This window comes from Salvelinus fontinalis, chromosome 39, assembly GCF_029448725.1.
Source record: "Salvelinus fontinalis isolate EN_2023a chromosome 39, ASM2944872v1, whole genome shotgun sequence".
Lineage (NCBI taxonomy): Eukaryota > Metazoa > Chordata > Actinopteri > Salmoniformes > Salmonidae > Salvelinus > Salvelinus fontinalis.
The window spans coordinates 12,545,875-12,562,694 of NC_074703.1; the positions used below are offsets into that span (position 1 = coordinate 12,545,875).

The 16,820-nt window shown below is 41.6% G+C and overlaps 1 protein-coding gene and 1 non-coding gene across 4 annotated transcripts in view; one reads left to right on the plus strand and one right to left on the minus strand.

Moving 5' to 3' along the window:
- LOC129838935 (anoctamin-4-like) overlaps window positions 1-16,820 on the plus strand; it is a 44,143-nt gene that overhangs the window by 15,481 nt on the left and 11,842 nt on the right. For all 3 annotated transcript variants that reach the window (XM_055906205.1, XM_055906206.1, XM_055906207.1), the window contains 15 exons: window positions 3,695-3,889; window positions 4,155-4,291; window positions 4,615-4,767; window positions 5,622-5,722; window positions 6,135-6,179; window positions 6,289-6,420; window positions 6,866-6,972; window positions 7,298-7,353; window positions 7,692-7,813; window positions 8,071-8,205; window positions 8,508-8,604; window positions 9,235-9,295; window positions 14,061-14,143; window positions 15,332-15,472; window positions 15,759-15,923. In XM_055906205.1, coding sequence (XP_055762180.1) covers window positions 3,695-3,889; window positions 4,155-4,291; window positions 4,615-4,767; window positions 5,622-5,722; window positions 6,135-6,179; window positions 6,289-6,420; window positions 6,866-6,972; window positions 7,298-7,353; window positions 7,692-7,813; window positions 8,071-8,205; window positions 8,508-8,604; window positions 9,235-9,295; window positions 14,061-14,143; window positions 15,332-15,472; window positions 15,759-15,923 — 1,730 coding nt within the window. The remainder of the gene's footprint in view (window positions 1-3,694; window positions 3,890-4,154; window positions 4,292-4,614; window positions 4,768-5,621; window positions 5,723-6,134; window positions 6,180-6,288; window positions 6,421-6,865; window positions 6,973-7,297; window positions 7,354-7,691; window positions 7,814-8,070; window positions 8,206-8,507; window positions 8,605-9,234; window positions 9,296-14,060; window positions 14,144-15,331; window positions 15,473-15,758; window positions 15,924-16,820) is intronic.
- On the minus strand, window positions 9,013-9,086 carry trnas-uga (transfer RNA serine (anticodon UGA)). The gene has a single exon. It is a non-coding gene; the product is annotated as a tRNA-Ser (tRNA).

Genomic DNA, 16,820 nt, shown 5'->3' on the forward strand with positions numbered 1-16,820 from the left:
TACTAAGGACCTAAACTTGGCGATGACGTAGTGTCCCCATGAGTGATTGAACACTGAGCCAATCACGGCGAAATGCTCCTATTTTCTGCTGGCTCGCCCCACCACCACAGAAAGCACTGAGCTAGGCTGAAACACCTGCATTTTGGAGCTGCCTCACTCAAGAAAACAAAAAAGAGACCATGCTTGTCGCCACTGTAGCTTAATCATGTTAGCTAAATGGTGCAGCTTTACTCACAGATTAGCAAATAATGTCACCTAAGAATCACTTTAGTCCCATGTTACATTTCCTGAGTGTAATTTCATTACATCCACTGAATGTAACTTAATACTTTGTTTTGCTGTCTGCTAACTCCATTGCATCTTGGTAATGTTCCCCATTCCTGGAGGAATAGAGCCTATTTTCCCCTCCATGTGGGAGACTCGATCACTAACTTAATAACACTCATAATAACGTGCCAATAACTTAATAACTTGTCAAGTAAGACTGATTCCTGTTGGTGCTATCAGGCCACGAGCCACTGTTGGTGCTATCTGGGATCCTTGGAACTTTCCTGCCCTTACTCTAACCATTAACCGTTTAAAATGTCAACTTCAATGGGGTATCATCAGAGTTGGGAAATCGCAATGATCCCATTTAGACTTTTCCCATGAGACACTCTATTTGTCCTGTAATTAGCTGTTGATGTGATGCATCACACCTGAATGTGATGTACTTCTTATTATCAATCAGAAGTTTCTGATACTACTATTCAGTGAAAAGGAGAAGTATGTGTTTTGTGACTGTACAATGGTTCTGTGTGGAAAACTACCTTAAACCAACTAGCTTAGCCTGAACATCCTCCTGAGATAGCTAGCATAGTAAGTTTAGTAACATGCTAGCACCAACTTGGCCTCCACTCTTATGGCATGGATTAGATGACAATTGGCATTTTGTGTGTGTACCTTGGGTCAGGATTGTGGCCGATATGCTCATTGACTCTGCTCTGTGACTGTCTGACTCTGTGTAAATCAATTTGGGTTTTGTGCTTTCAGTGTCTCTAAACAAGTTGTGTGTGTGTGTGTGGCTCACTTGGTAGAGCTTGGCGCTTGCAACGCCAGGGTTGTGGGTTTGATTCCCATAGGGGACCAGAATGGGAAAAGTATTAAAAATGTATGCTCTAACTACTGTAAGTTTTTCTGGATAAGAGCATCTTCTAAATGACTAAAATGTGTGTGTGCTGCTGCCCAGTGGTCACTCAGAGGCAACAAAACCACTGTTGTTAATTATTGATTGGCTTTATGTTTCTCTATGGACACCTAGGCTTCTATGCTTATATCATATCTTATCATCCAACATGGATCAACCTAATGGTCTATTAGTAGCCCAATCATCTTGTCATGTTCAATATTTATAATTTCCCAGGGTCTAATCTACTGACTAGCTAATATAAATCATGTAAAATATATCTTAAATGTAAAGTGGTTTTCTCAATGTTGTGACTTATGCTTAATCTTGAATTTAGAGGGTACTGTGGTAGTCGTGATAACAGCACGATATAGTGCAACACGACCTCGTGTTTGGAAGTAGCAGGTCATTTGGATTTTGATGGGCACAGATGGAATTTTAAAGTGTGCAAATGATATGCTTTGATGTGTCAATTCAGACCGGCAGAGCTGCGTTAGACAACTCTTTCAAATGTGATGGAATCATTCGATTTCTATAGTGCCCTAGCTTTTATCACTCACATCTCCTTTGGGGCTGCAGTAACCTCTACTCACGCTATAAAATACCTCCTAGCAGCTGATGGCTGAGTGAAACGTTTATTACAACTGAAGTCATTGAGGGAACCCGCCCATCGATTTCATCCAGAAAGATAGAATTCATGGTGGTTTTATTACCTGCTGTTATTTCAATACCTCAGCCACTGCAGGAAGGACGTGAGCTTTGAGCGTTCTCCCTCGCACTCCTTCTCTGTATGTCTGGGGCTCAGCAGAAATATTCCAAAATATTCTGCTGAGTCGCGGAGCTGTCACAAAGGGAAATTCAGCATTCAGAGCAGCGACGACCTTCCTCAGAGCCCAAGCTCGTCAGATGGAAGAGTGGGTCACAGACCTCTTCAGAGGGGTTGTTGTTAGCCTACTCACTAGGCCATGTTAGATAATGGCTCCTCTCAGTGGGCGCACAGGATCACTTCAGGGCACGCAATTTATTTCTCTGATCAATTGCATTAGTATCAACAACAAAAATTTGCAAACAATATAGCTGAGTGTTTGTATTTATTTTACACAGTCTTTTTTGCTCATCTTTATTAAGGGTGTCAATGATTTCAGACCCGACTGTATAGAGATAGATATATCTCTACATCTTCTTTGGGGCCACTGTAAAGCTTACTCATGATTTGCATGTCTGTATAATAGTGATGGGGGGGGGGGGGGGGTATTATTTTGGGACAATATTATATCAATATTTGACACAAAGTATTATTTTTTTAATTGCTACTATAGGTAGCGTTAGCTAACGCTATCGGCTGTGGGCCAACCTGTGCCAAAACTCTGGTATTTACCTCCTATATCTTGTTCTCCATCTTCTTTTTGAACAGTAAGCCAACATGGTTTCAGCACTTTTATTTCCCTGACTGATCAAAACTAGTTTTGTCATGGCTGGCGCTCGTCTCTCTGCAGCAGACATATGGTGAGCAATATGTTTGAAACATCGAATCACAATCCAATCACAGTATCGAATCACAATGCATATAGAATTGTGAGATTCGCCATACATTATCATGTCGGCACCTAAGTATCGAGATGATAACATCGTATCGTGAACTCCCTGGCAATTCCCAGCCCTACTATATAAGGCTCTGGATTCACCTATCTCCCATTTCCTAACCAACAGAGGATGTCTCCTGAAGGTTTGATAAGGTGTCAAACGTTACAACGTAAATGTTCCAGCTCCCTTACTGTTAGGTTATTTTTATTTTATTGAACCTTTATTTAACTATGTGGGTTTTATTTTACTTTATTTACTAAGCTCTGATAATAATACCTTTCACCCTCTTTTCTGTCATCTCTGTTTTCCACTAAATGTGGGGCCTCAGACTTTACTGATGGTTGATTATATGATGAATTCTCTCCCTCTCCTCTCTGTCTCTCACTGTCTTTCTCCGACTCTCTCACTGTCTCTGTCTCTGTCTCTCTCACTGTCTCTCTGTCTCACACTGTCTCTGTCTCTCTCACTGTCTCTCACTATCTCGCTCTCACTGTCTCTCACTATCTCGCTCTCACTGTCTCTCTCTCTCTCACACTGTCTCTTACTCTCTCACTGTCTTGCTCTCACTGTCTTGCTCTCACTGTCTTGCTCTCACTGTCTTGCTCTCACTGTCTTGCTCTCACTGTCTTGCTCTCACTGTCTTGCTCTCACTGTCTCTCTCACTGTCTCTCTCTCACTGTCTCTCTCTCACTGTCTCTTTCTCTCTCACTGTCTCTTTCTCTCTCACTGTCTCTTTCTCTCTCACTGTCTTGCTCTCTCTGTCTCTCTCACTGTCTCTCTCTCTCACACTGTCTCTTTCTCTCTGTCTCTCTCACTGTCTCTCACTGTCTCGCTCTCACTGTCTCTCTCACACTGTCTCTTTCTCTCTCACTGTCTCTTTCTCTCTCACTGTCTCTTTTTCTCACTCGGTCTTTCTCTGTCTCTCTCTCTGTATCTCTCTTCCAGGTGTGAGTTTCTCTCTACATGGGGCTGAGCTCCAGTGGCAGAGCCCCCACAGACGCAGAGTTCTGCGGTCCCCGGCCCCTGGGGTTGAGGCTGCGGATTTCTCCTTCCCCCACAACAGGTCGCCAGTCAGAATGGAGGAGTCCTTGGCTGGGGCCCCGGATTCCCCCAGCACACAGGACAACGTGCCACCCCACAGTAAGCCATTTGGCACCTCCTTAAAGGGGTACCGCAACCAAATAACATTACCATAATGTAACTGTTATGCAGCATCTTTTTAAAGAGCAACTTTTATGAGACAAAAAAACTTTCGTTAAGTTGAAATCTGAGTGGTAGTCATGCACTTCAGTAAATGTTTTTGTTAGATTAAGTGAGTTAAGAAGTAATCTAGGTGTTCACAGAATCAACAACATATCGAGGGTTTGATAACTGACGCTGGGTTTTCTGCTGATGTTCCGTCCAGTTTTGAAGGATGTGAAGTTGTTAATGGAGAGTTTGGAGGGGCTGAGCACTCCGTCCAAAGATGGCGACTCGACCCTGCTTGACCCCGGGACCAGTAGCATCCTGGACGACAACACCAGGACTGACCCGGCACCAGAGGTGAGAGGTCAATTACAGGTGTGTCCATAAAGCATGTATGGTCATTGTGGGTTGAAGCTGGCTGCTGTCAAGTGTAATTCTTATCCTCCTTGGGGGATCTGTAAAGACGTTTCGTCTTAGGGTGAGCTCATTGGTTTCTTACTACGGTAGTGTGATATATAACCCTTGGAAGGGCATATTTAGATATTATGCTTATGAGCAAAGCACTTTAGCTCAACCGCCTCTATAAATGTTAAGCAGTGCTAATGGTAAAATATATTAAAGTCACTTTGGGTCCAAACAACCTTATAGTGGTTACTCCCTCCCTCTGTTTCTCTCCCCAGGTAGGGAGAAGTAGGTCCAGTGGCTTGTGCTTCAGCGATGGCAAGTGCCACATCGACTACATCCTGGTTTACAGGAAGTCTGGTCCGCAGTCGGAGAAGAGGGAAATATTTGAGCGCAACATCCGGGCCGAGGGCTTGCAGATGGAGAAGGAGGCGAGTACTACTGAGTATTACAGTATATTATAGTATTACAGTAACATAGTATTACAGTAACAGTATATTATAGTATGACAGTATTACAGTAGTCACTGAAGCTCTGCCTGTCACTCATAAATCAACGCAAATGTGCTGATGGCAAGTTTCACCCTCAATCCTGTTTAGAAGGAGCAGGGAAGCAATTGTGCTGAGTGTGTCTGAGTGTGTGTGCTTTTGCATGTGTCTGAGTGGCTGACGCCTAGTGTGCTGACGCAGTAACATCAAGGTCATCATGTGGAGCATTCAAAGAGACTATGCCTCTTCTTCTCTCTTTTAACATCATCATTTGCTTCTCTCCTGCATGGAGATGCTTTGTTATTTTTAGGTCCTGCGAGGGTAGCTTTTTCTTTTAGTCAGACTGCTTGATGACAACAAGATGCAAGGTAGAATTCTTCTGGAAATTATCAGAGAATGCAGTACTGACTATATAACTGTGCTACTGGGATTTTGAAGAAATCAAACACACATAGTTTGGTATCTTTTAAAGATCCTAGTAAAAACTTTTCCGCGGCCATGACAGCGAATGCCTGTAAACTGTTCTGAGATCAGTCACAGGAAATTGATGTCACAGGACGCAAATGAGAAAAGAAAATCAATATTTCAACTCCTCTTTATGCCCAGTTATGAAATCCATAAATCTCTCTACTGAAGCTGGATACATGTGTGGCAACATGATTTAGAATAGAAACATTTTAATTTAAAACATTAGATTTTATATTATTTAAATGTTTTTATGTGCTAAGAAACTCTTATAAGAAATAGTATCAACAGGACATCATACTTCTAATGCTGGGTCTTTTCCCCTCCAACAGTTGTCTGTGTGCAACAGTGATGTGATCTTCCTGAAGCTGCATGCTCCCTGGGAGGTGCTGTGTCGCTACGCAGAGCTTATGAACATTCGGATGCCGTTCAGGTGGGGAGGAGAACACACAGCCTCTGTAGTTCCAGACACTCACACACATAAATCACATCGACAAACAGGTTCCCACCACACACACTGCCTGTCTCTCTCGCTCTCTCTCTCACTGACTCTCTCAATCTGTCTCTCTCTCTCTCTATGTCTCGCTCTCTCACTCTCTCTCAATCTCTGTCTCTCTCACTCTCTCTCTCATACTATGAATCTACAGTCATTTGCGATGCACTTTTATACGATAGAATGGTGAGAGGGCTCTATAGGGGTCAGATTCTAACACATGCGAGCACCGGTACATGTGTTCCCGAGGCATAAGTGACCTAGACTGCTAGACCGCCCAGGCCACTGCAATGCATTAATGCACTGAGATTTTTAGTAGTTTAATAGTTGATCATGTTGTGGGGGTTTTCAGGAGGAAAATCTATTACATGCATCGACGGTACAAGTTCATGAGTAGGTGAGTGCTAATTGATTTATTGATTGAATTTTGGGGCACAACCCTAATGTTAATGGTCTCTGGCTGTGTGTGATGTGTGATTTTTGGGGGGCTTTCTGTCACCATCCAGGATGGAGAAGAGAATCAACAGATTTCGAGGATGGCTGCCTCGCAAACCCATGAAGTTTGACAACAACACCCTTCCTGACCTGGAGGAGAATGAAAGCTTTACCGCCCCCTTCAGTCGCTCCAGAATACATCAGTGAGTGAGTGTGTGTGTGTGTGTGTGTGTGTGTGTGTGTGTGTGTGTGTGTGTGTGTGTGTGTGTGTGTGTGTGTGTGTGTGTGTGTGTGTGTGTGTGTGTGTGTGTGTGTGTGTGTGTGTCCACCACCAGGTTGGTATATGTTTTTTCCTTGCTAACACAAAGGTGAAGATGAATCAATGTCTTCCATCTTTAAACCACAATTCTTAGTTTTAGTGTACCACATTTTTGCAATGTAAACAAATGAACAAAATTTCCTTGTGGGTGTGGTCCAATTTTAGGGCCTTTTTTGGGGGGCTCACAAGCACCCGTTGAGGCAAAATGATATAGAATGCACTTAGATGACATCAGGCCAAAATGGTGTGCTTTTCAAAAGCTCAATAAATGGAACGATCTAGAAGAAATATGATCTAGGATCCTTTTCTGTATCTATATTATGTTACAGTTTCACCATTCACAACAAAGACACGTTCTTCAACAACGCTACCAGGAGTCGCATCGTCCATCATATCTTGCAAAGGGTCAAATATGAGGAGGGCAAAGACAAAATGGGTGAGATTGTCATCATCATCTAACACAGTTACAAATGGCCTCATTGTAGTCATTTAGCAGACGCTCTTATCCAGAGAGACTTGCAGGAGCAATTATGGTTAAGTGCCTTGCTCAAGGATACATTGACAGATTTTCACCTAATCGGCTCAGGGATTTGAATCAGCAACCTTTCAGTTACTGGCCCAATGCTACTAACCGCTAGGCTACCTGGCACCTCTCCAAGTAGTACAAGTCCACTGCTAGATGTGTTCCACGTTTGAGATACAGCATGTCTCTGGTGTGTAGAGGGTTTGACGGTGTCTTCATGTTCTTGTTTATGCTCCAGGGCTGAATCGTCTTTTGAGCAATAGTTCATACGAGGCAGCTTTTCCCCTTCATGAGGTAATGCACTGACACTTCACACATTGGCTTGGAAGAGAAATATCACTTGTCGGATCTTCCTTTGAGCCAGTTCGCTACAGCAGGAAAATAATCCTGCGGCAACCAGGAATGTGAATTATTATGTGGTTTATAATTAATTGACATTTTTGTAGGGGTTGATAAATTTTTCGTTAGGGCAAATCAAGTCTGATATTTCAAAGTGGAAATGACACATTTTTAAGCATTTTTAAAACTCAAATACACTACAAGTTTGCATTTCCTGTGAGCAACAAAAGAGTGATCAAATTAAGATCCTACATCTGTAGTTATGATGGTACATTACGTGTGTGTGTGAACAGGGGAGCTACAGAAGTAAGAACTCCATCCGGACGCATGGGGCAGAGAACCACAGACACTTGCTGTATGAATGCTGGGCCTGGTGGGGTGTGTGGTACAAGTACCAGCCACTGGACCTCATAAGGTACAACACTGTGTTAACACTCCTGCTCTATATGGACATCACAGGTCTAATACAATGTATTATCTGCACCTTGCAGGTTGTCCCTAGATCCTGCAAGCAATACAACTTCACAAGCCACATGTATTAAAGCCACATGAATTAATCAATGAACGAATGAATTTACTAGATCATTAAAAATCGTATGAAGCCACAACATCATTGCAATGGTGGTACATAATGACCTGTTTTTGGCGTTTGTCTCCTGGCGGTGTTGTCAGGCGGTACTTCGGTGAGAAAATTGGTCTCTATTTTGCCTGGCTGGGTTGGTACACTGGGATGCTGTTCCCTGCGGCGCTGGTTGGGCTCATGGTCTTCCTTTACGGCTGGTTCACCCTAGACCACTGCCAGGTCAGGTAATGTGAGCTCACCTAATACTCATTGGTCTTCTTCAATTAGGTTTTACCTCATTGTTTTTACCTTAGTATTTTATACATATTTTATCCTTCACTATGTTTGGTCTTGTGTTCTTCCACTAGAAAAAATACCAAACAGACGCATGCTTTACACTAGTGTAAATTTGGCCTTAGTCTGGTAGAAGTCTATTACCAATGCTATCAATGCCTTAGTCGTGTGGCAGCACTGACACAGGCTGATAAATGCATTAAGAATTGATGAGTGAATGGAACCAGGCTAAAAGTTGTCTGTGATTCTCCAGTAAAGAAATCTGCCAGGCCACTGACATCATCATGTGCCCCATATGTGACGAGTACTGCCCCTACCTGAGACTCTCAGACAGCTGCATCTATGCCAAGGTGACTTCCGTACTACCATGTAGAGTATGTTAAACGTTTGCCCCAGACTGAGCACTGCTGACAAACATCAGGGCAGTTGTGGCTAATTCTGATCCTGGAGAGCCACTGGGTGTGATTCAAATGATTAAATAATGATGGTCATAAAATTAGACCGTAGCTATTTTGCATTAGAGCTGGGCTGAAACAAAAGCCTGCGTACACTGCAGCTCTCCAGGAACCGGGATTTTGTCCTATACTTTTCAGAAAAATATTGCCATTTTTTTGACAAACATTTACTCCAGAGCTATGCCACAGTAACATAAGTATAACACATTTAGCAAGGTAATCTTTTTACTTTAGATTTTTGTCATTTAGCAGACGCTCTTATCCAGAGCGACTTGCAGTAGTGAATGCATAAATGTTCATACTGGTCCCTCATGGGAAACGAACCCACAACCCTGACGTTTCAAACGTCATGCTCTACCAACTGAGCTACACGGGACTACTTTTTGAGCTTGCTCTGGAAAATGTCTAACGAACAGCCCTCCTTTGTAATCTTTACATACAAATGTGACTACTGTGTGTGTTTGTATTGAATTCATGTTTTCTGAAATCATTTCTCTAAGCAATTGCTCTGTTTCTTGGCTTTAGGTCACCCATCTTTTTGACAACGGAGCAACCGTTTTCTTTGCTGTATTCATGGCTGTGTGGGGTGAGTTATCATTTAGTATAAATATTATAGGTTCAATTTAAAACAAATCTCATTTTATTGTAAAATAAAGTTTAAGAATTAACTCACTCAACAGTTTAGTGGGTCAGCATTCCATGCACACTATATTTAAGTTACAGTATTTACAGTGAAGTGTTACAGGGTCCTCCTCAGCATTGCACAAGATCCCAGGCAAAAGGTGTATAGGGAGAGTTAGTGCAGGGCCCAGCCTCCTCATCGTCATAGCAGCAGGGTCTAGGCAGGGAGGATTCAGCCACTACTTCATAACGACAGTAAGCCGGTGGTTTCACACTCTTCAAGTCCTCTGGAAGTTGAATGATGGAGGAAGGGATTGAAACATATAGAATACATGTGTTATTAACATTGCCTCCAGTTTAGTCAAATGAAAGGTCGCATTTCAACCTGCTTAACTTTTGATTTCAGAATATAGTGAGATCGAAAGTGTTCAGTGGATTTGATAAAACAAAAACGAAAGTTTTTGTCAAACTACATATTTGCCTTGGTCAGTTCATGGATCACTGCAACATCCCTGGAATAGGCCTACCTGTTGTGAGGAGCTTCCCTGTAGAGGGCAGGTTTTTAAGAGCCTGCTTTAGCCTCGTGTCAAAACTCCAGCACTTCAGCAGGCAGAACACAGCTAGGTAGAACTGCAGGCCAAAGGTCAACAGAAGCGCTAGCCAAATGAAGACCTCGGCGGCTGTGTGAGAAGACAGGTGGGGAAAAAGAGTTAGGAGGAGAAAGAGTGAGTGAAATAAAGGAAGAGAGCAAAGCTGGTAGACTGATGTGGAGGAAGGGATGATCACATGTCTACAGTTTATCCAAAATGTCCCTGGGGAAATGGACCCAGATTAGGCCTAGCACATGTGGACAAGAGCTCCTAATGGCCAGGGCCAAGCATTTTGCAACATATAGCAAGTAACCATACAGAAGCTGTAGACTGTAACCAGTGTGGTGGAAAAACCACTCAAAGGCAGTCCAATCTCAATGTAAAAAAAGCTTTATTACGAGTATGCATGCAAGGGAAAACCAATTTGACTCGCTATTTGTTCTCCACAGACATTTTATACAGACCAAGGATGGATGGGGTGTTTCACATGCCCTTCAAATGAGTCCGGTACTTCTGCTTATCACCACAGATAGTAGACCCTGAGAAAGACCAATCATATCAAGGACATCGCCCCTCCCCCACACATCCTTGGATAACAAGAACCATGAAAGATTGACAGGAAATTAGAACAGGGCAGTTTAGAAACAGTTCTAAAACAGACAGATTATATTACATATCAGGGAACAGAACAACCTTAAAGACAAGACGAGGAACAGGATGATCTGTGTAACAGGTCATATAAGATTAAAAATCTAATTTACTCTTCCACACCAGTCCTCTTCCATCTGTTTTCCAGAAATGTACACAATTGAACAATAGGCATGAACTATGGCTTTAATACACTGTAGACACCGGACTGTAAACTGCCCAAACACTAATCCATACTACCAGTCCTCTCTATTTTCCAGATAGTTCAAATGAGAAATACAAGTTGTGTAATGTATCTTCTATTCTTCTCAGAGAGCTTGGTGACTTCCAAATCTCAGGCGGTGAGTGCGCTGCCAGACTGACTCATATTAAAATAGCTGAAGTTCTTAGTTTTTCAATTATTGATTGCACTGCAAATTCAGACATTGTCTTCAGGGCTAATGGAAACCACTCTCAGAAATGTCCCTGTCGTTCATCTTTTATGGTGAGCAATTTATGAGAGAGATTTAACTTCAACATACTTTGGATCAGGTATTCATTACACTACATATAATACTGTACTGTAAGTCAACAATTTAAATTCAGTTTAACCAAGAAGAATCAATTAACCAACACAAACAATGGAGCAATACTCCAAGGTGCATTCTAGGCCATTTTCACGTGGAAATATAGCACTTGATTTATATGAGTGTGTCACCGCAACGTATGTGATTCACTCACCCGCCATTGCCTTAGGTTCTGTGTCCCAGACCCAGACGTCTGGCTGGGAAAGGTCCAGAGAGAAGCTGTCATTCTGGGGATGGCCCATCAATCACCTCCTTTACACAGAACCAGGGCCTATCTAGACAAGACGGAGACATTAACCACAGATTGCTTTAGATAACATTTGACTTGACAGAGGCTGTCATAATTATTTCATAAGAGTTTGTGACAGTGGGCTATGCATGTTTCTTCAGTGTAAGTTAGTAGCTATGGTTACTGATTGCATACTTCATGAGTCATGATTTTGTCCTACTGTTTACTGTTTTGAATGGTCACGTGTTGATCAGTGGATGTTGTTTGTGATGGCTTTACGTGGGTTTCATGTGTACTTAAAGCTGGAATCCAGCGGTGAGACTGCCACATCCGTTTGCGATATTACAACAAGAAAGACGTGACTTCAAACAACGAATAGTTTTTCCCTCGGATATCATTGCACACGCCAGAGAACTGCAGAGTATGTACAACGATGTACTTTTACCACGATGCTGGATGCTCATTTCCTCAAAACAATAACAACAACAAATGCGGGTGGGGTGTCCAGTGAGGCCGTTTCGCCTATCGCGGATCACTTCCCTAATGTGTTATCTAACGTGTTATCTAATGTGTTAGCGAGACTCATGTATAGGTTAATGTGGTCAAATGCAGGTCATTGTTACACTAAATCTCCACAATTCATCATTTTCTTGAGTGCAATGTCTACCAAAAATATTTGTTTTAATCTAACCCTGCCTTTAATCAGTCACAAATTGGCAATGTTATCTCCTTGCTACAAAGTACGGTACTTCAAAGGTCACATTTATTGCGTGAACTGTGCTTCACTCAAATGCATACAATAAAGTAGATCAGCTGAAAACATTACAGTTGTTGCTAGAGCAAATGATGTCAAATCTACAAGTGATAAACAACCTAACTGCATTCGGTGCTCATTCAGCTGGTAGATTGCAAGAATTTTCTGTAGTGCAATTATATTCACATTTTAGTCCTTTATCTGACACACTATCCAGACACACTTATAATCATGTAAGTGCATACCAGTGGAACCACAGCTATACAATTATGACAATAAAGCAAAACATTTTAAAATACATTTGGGATTAATCGAGGCTAAATAACTGCATAGGTCCTAAGATACTTAATACAGCATGGCACCCCAACTGGTGTGGGTGGATTTATTTGGCCACCAAAGTTTGCCGAGCAAAAACAATGTTGGGGGGGATTATTATTGTTGGACAGAAAAGACTAAAAAAAGAACAGTTAATCAACTATAAGGTTTTTTTTTATTTTAGGAATCTGTTCAAGTATTCCCACGCGTAATAGAGACACGACGTGATCATATACTAATGCATGCAAGGTTTTGAATGATTATGTTTTAGCCAAACATTATCTGTTTGGACCGTCTTTTTGCAGTCTACAAATTATGTTCTGATCCCCTGACGATCCGCTCAAGAAAAAAATGGTCCCGCGGCTGAATCTAGTTGATGATCCCTGCCATACAGTATCGTTGGACTGCCTGTAAATAAGTATAAAACTCAACCTACCTGGGTTTGTCTGGAGAGCAGTGGATCTTGCTGCAGGGCCTTGCTGTTGTCCAACACTGACTATTTCTTGGCATTCACCTACAGTAGAATACCCATTGAAATCGCTTCATTAACATTCTTCTGAAGTGTGCTCCCCTGCTGCTATCTCTGCAGAAACATGTGCCTTTCCACCAAAAGAGACCGCTAGTCACTGGCCGGCCTCATGAAACTGTCTTGAACTACTAAAACATGTGCCTTTCATTTCAGAACTACTAGTTAAACAGATCTTAGTCCAGCCTCTGCAAAGAGATTGCTCTGATTGTCAAGTGACACACTGGTAAACAGATTTGGATGGGTTACCCATTGCCAAGGACTTTGTTCAGGAGCACCTACCCTCTCTCTCCAGTGCTTTAAAGGCAGCAGTTGCTTGTTGGTGAAATTACCTATTGCACAGTCTGTCCTAAATAGCTAAAATAGGGAACTGAAGTAATAGTATGAATCCTGGCACCCAACAACTGTGCTGCAAAATAATTGTATTATCTGTGTAATGAATACTCAGGAAGAAAAAGGTGTAGATTCACTCGCAGAGTGCAGCAGGTGTTTATTTCACCTTTACAGAAGGCAGGAATCGTGGTCACAGGCAGGCAATGGTCATACACAGGTATGAAAAGCAAACAGGCAGGTGAATAAAAACTAGGACTGAAGGCTATAACTGGTTCTCACAAAAAAAAGCTAGGAAAAGGCTTAGTAGAGTCAAAACAAACAATACCTCACAAAGCCACAAACAGAATGAACTGAACTAAATAAGGAGCTGATGAGACCAGGTGAGTAACTAACACAGGTGAAATCAATGAACAAAAATGAAAGACAGGGCTACGTTCAAGAACACAAAAAAACAGAACACAAGGTTGGCTAAGAAAATAAATACAGAACGTTACAATCTGAATGTGGAGAACTACTTGAAGTGATAATTGAATAATTTTGAGTCATGCAAAACAACCTTCCTTCAACTAAGAAAGCGATGGTTGAATTTAAATGGTTCCTGTTTTTGGCAGCAATGCAAGAGATGGTTGAATTTAAATTATTCTGTTTGTAATTGCCAACATTGTTTTATATCTTGAACACAAGTGCACATATTTGTCCCACATTCAATATGACACATACTCACCAAGCCCTAACAACCCTCAAACACTAACCTAGTTGTGTATTTTAGCAACCGTGTTTCTCGAGTTCTGGAAGAGGCGGCGAGCGGTCCTTGCATATGACTGGGACCTAATTGACTGGGAGGAAGAGGAGGTAAATATACTTTCATTATGATCAGCATCATCAAATTAGAAATAATCTCCCAGGCATAACATGTGTTTGTATTGTAAGAAGATCTTTTCAGATTTAAAAAAATAATAATTTCTTATAAGATTTTAACAATCATGCCATGAAGGTCCTAGGGACATTCCACTTTGCTGAAATATACAAAATATTACAAGAGGGAGCATTGTCTTGAGATTCCCACTCGGGTTATGACTAGGGTTGATAAGCAGGAACTGGGTTACTGAGATTTTCCACCCAAAGCCAATCCCTTTTCTCAGGATAAATAACAACAAGAAACCGGTAAATGAGTTCTATGAACAGCATGATGCGAAATAGAACTGTTAAATGATATGCCATGTCTAAATCTTCTCTAGGCTACAGCCTTCCTTCTGCTATTGCATATCTGCATGATCAATCATCACCGCTCACGTTGGGGACAGACAGCCCGTCTCAGTATGAAACACAGAATTTTGTATTTTTGTATTTTTAATGTTGAGGTACATTGATGTAATATTTTTTTATAAACATCCCCTTTCTAAAATGTGGGTTTTAATTTAATAACAAAAATATATACATTCTGCCCACTTATTTTCCTTCCAAATGTGTTTGCCAGTTTTGCACATGTCTAAATCTTACCGAGGCGAGGAGATACGCTAATACACACGTCGCACAACATTATGGGAAATATTATGAAAGGTGTATGTATATATAGGTGTAAGTCTACTAATTCATGTAAAATAGGCCTTACTACATTTAAAAAAATCTAATTCACTTGCCTTTAATTGTAACTTTGTAGGCCGCATGTCCTGCACAGCTTAACAGTTTCTCTCCCAACTTCATGGTTTGAGCGATGTCCATATAATACAGTGACACAGTCCACACTCAAAAAATTTAACACTTTAGAATGACACTTCCAGTTTTGGCAGGAAATACCGGGTTACAGGGAAAAAAGGGATTTGATTCTCGGGATAGAACATTTGTAAAATGCCAGGAATATATTCAACCTTGCTTATGAACACTTTGCTGTGTTCTTGAAATACCCACAGTTATGTGTTCTACAGCTGTTTGAAGAAAGCCAAGGAGATGTGTCATGATCACTTTCCTAGAACATTTTGCAGACGTTTGCAGAACATTCTGGGAGCGTTTGTGGCTCAGCCAGCTTTCTGTGTGCTGCAGGAGGAAATCCGTCCCCAGTTTGAGGCCAAATATTCCAAAAAGGAGAGGATGAACCCCATATCTGGAAAGCCTGAGCCGTACCAGGCCTTTACAGACAAGTACAGCAGACTCATCGTCTCAGCTTCTGGAATCTTCTTTATGGTAAGTCCCTGGAGTAGGTAGGGTGAATATTTAATAATAAATTAATTTGAGTAGGGACAGATTCATTAAAATGGTTTGCATATTAACTCATGCTTGCTGCTTGTCAAACCAGTTTCCCACTGGTTTTTGTTTGAATTCATTAAAATCTTTAGTAAATGGCCCATGCAGGAATCAAACCCATAACTGTGATGTTGCAAGCAAGCCAACTCAAACCAGTGAGCTATCAATCAGATTTGCCTTGTTGCTATCGGTGTGTCTGACCATAATGTTTTATTGACATACTCAGATCCTGGTGGTGATCGCTGCCGTCTTTGGCATCGTGATTTACCGTGTGATCACAGTCAGCACTTTTGCCGCCTTCGGCTGGGCTCTCATCAGGAATAACTCTCAGGTGGCCACCACCGGCACAGCCGTGTGCATCAACTTCTGCATCATCATGCTCCTCAATGTGGTAAGGGCTTTGTTTAGAATTGCATTTAGGATTATGAGATGAAAAAGTGGCATATATACAGTTGAAGTCGGAAGTTTACATACGCCTTAGCCAAATACATTTAAACTCAGTTTTTCAAAATTCATGACATTTAATCCTAGTAAAATTTCCCTGTCTTAGGTTAGGTTGGATCACCACTTCATTTTAAGAGTGTGAAATGTTAGAATAATACTATAGAGGATTATTTATTTCAGCTTTTATTTCTTTCATCACATTCCCAGTGGGTCAGAAGTTTACATACACTCAATAAGTATTTGGTAGCATTGCCTTTAAATTGTTTAACTTGGGTCAAACGTTTCGGGTAGCCTTCCACAAGCTTCCCACAATAAGTTGGGTGAATTTTGGCCCATTCCTCCTGACAGAGCTGGTGTAACTGAGTCAGGTTTGTAGGCCTCCTTGCTCGCACACGCTTTTTCAGTTCTGCCCACAAATTTACTATTGGATTGAGGTCAGGGCTTTGTGATGGCCACTCCAATACCTTGACTTTGTTGTCCTTAAGCCATTTTGCCACAACTTTGGAAGTATGCTTGGGGTCATTGTCCATTTGGAAGACCCATTTGCGACCAAGCTTTAACTTCCTGACTGATGTCTTGAGAAGTTGCTTCAATATATCCACATAATTTTCTTGCCTTATGATGCCATCTATTTTGTGAAGTGCACCAGTCCCTCCTGCAGCAATGCACCCCAACAATATGATGCTGCCACCCCTGTGTTTCATGGTTGGGATGGTGTTCTTCGGCTTGCAAGCCTCCCCCTTTTCATCCTAACATAATGATTGTCATTATAGCTAAACAGTTCCATTTTTCTTTCGTCAGACCAGAGGACATTTCTCCAAAAAGTACGATCTTTGTCCCCATG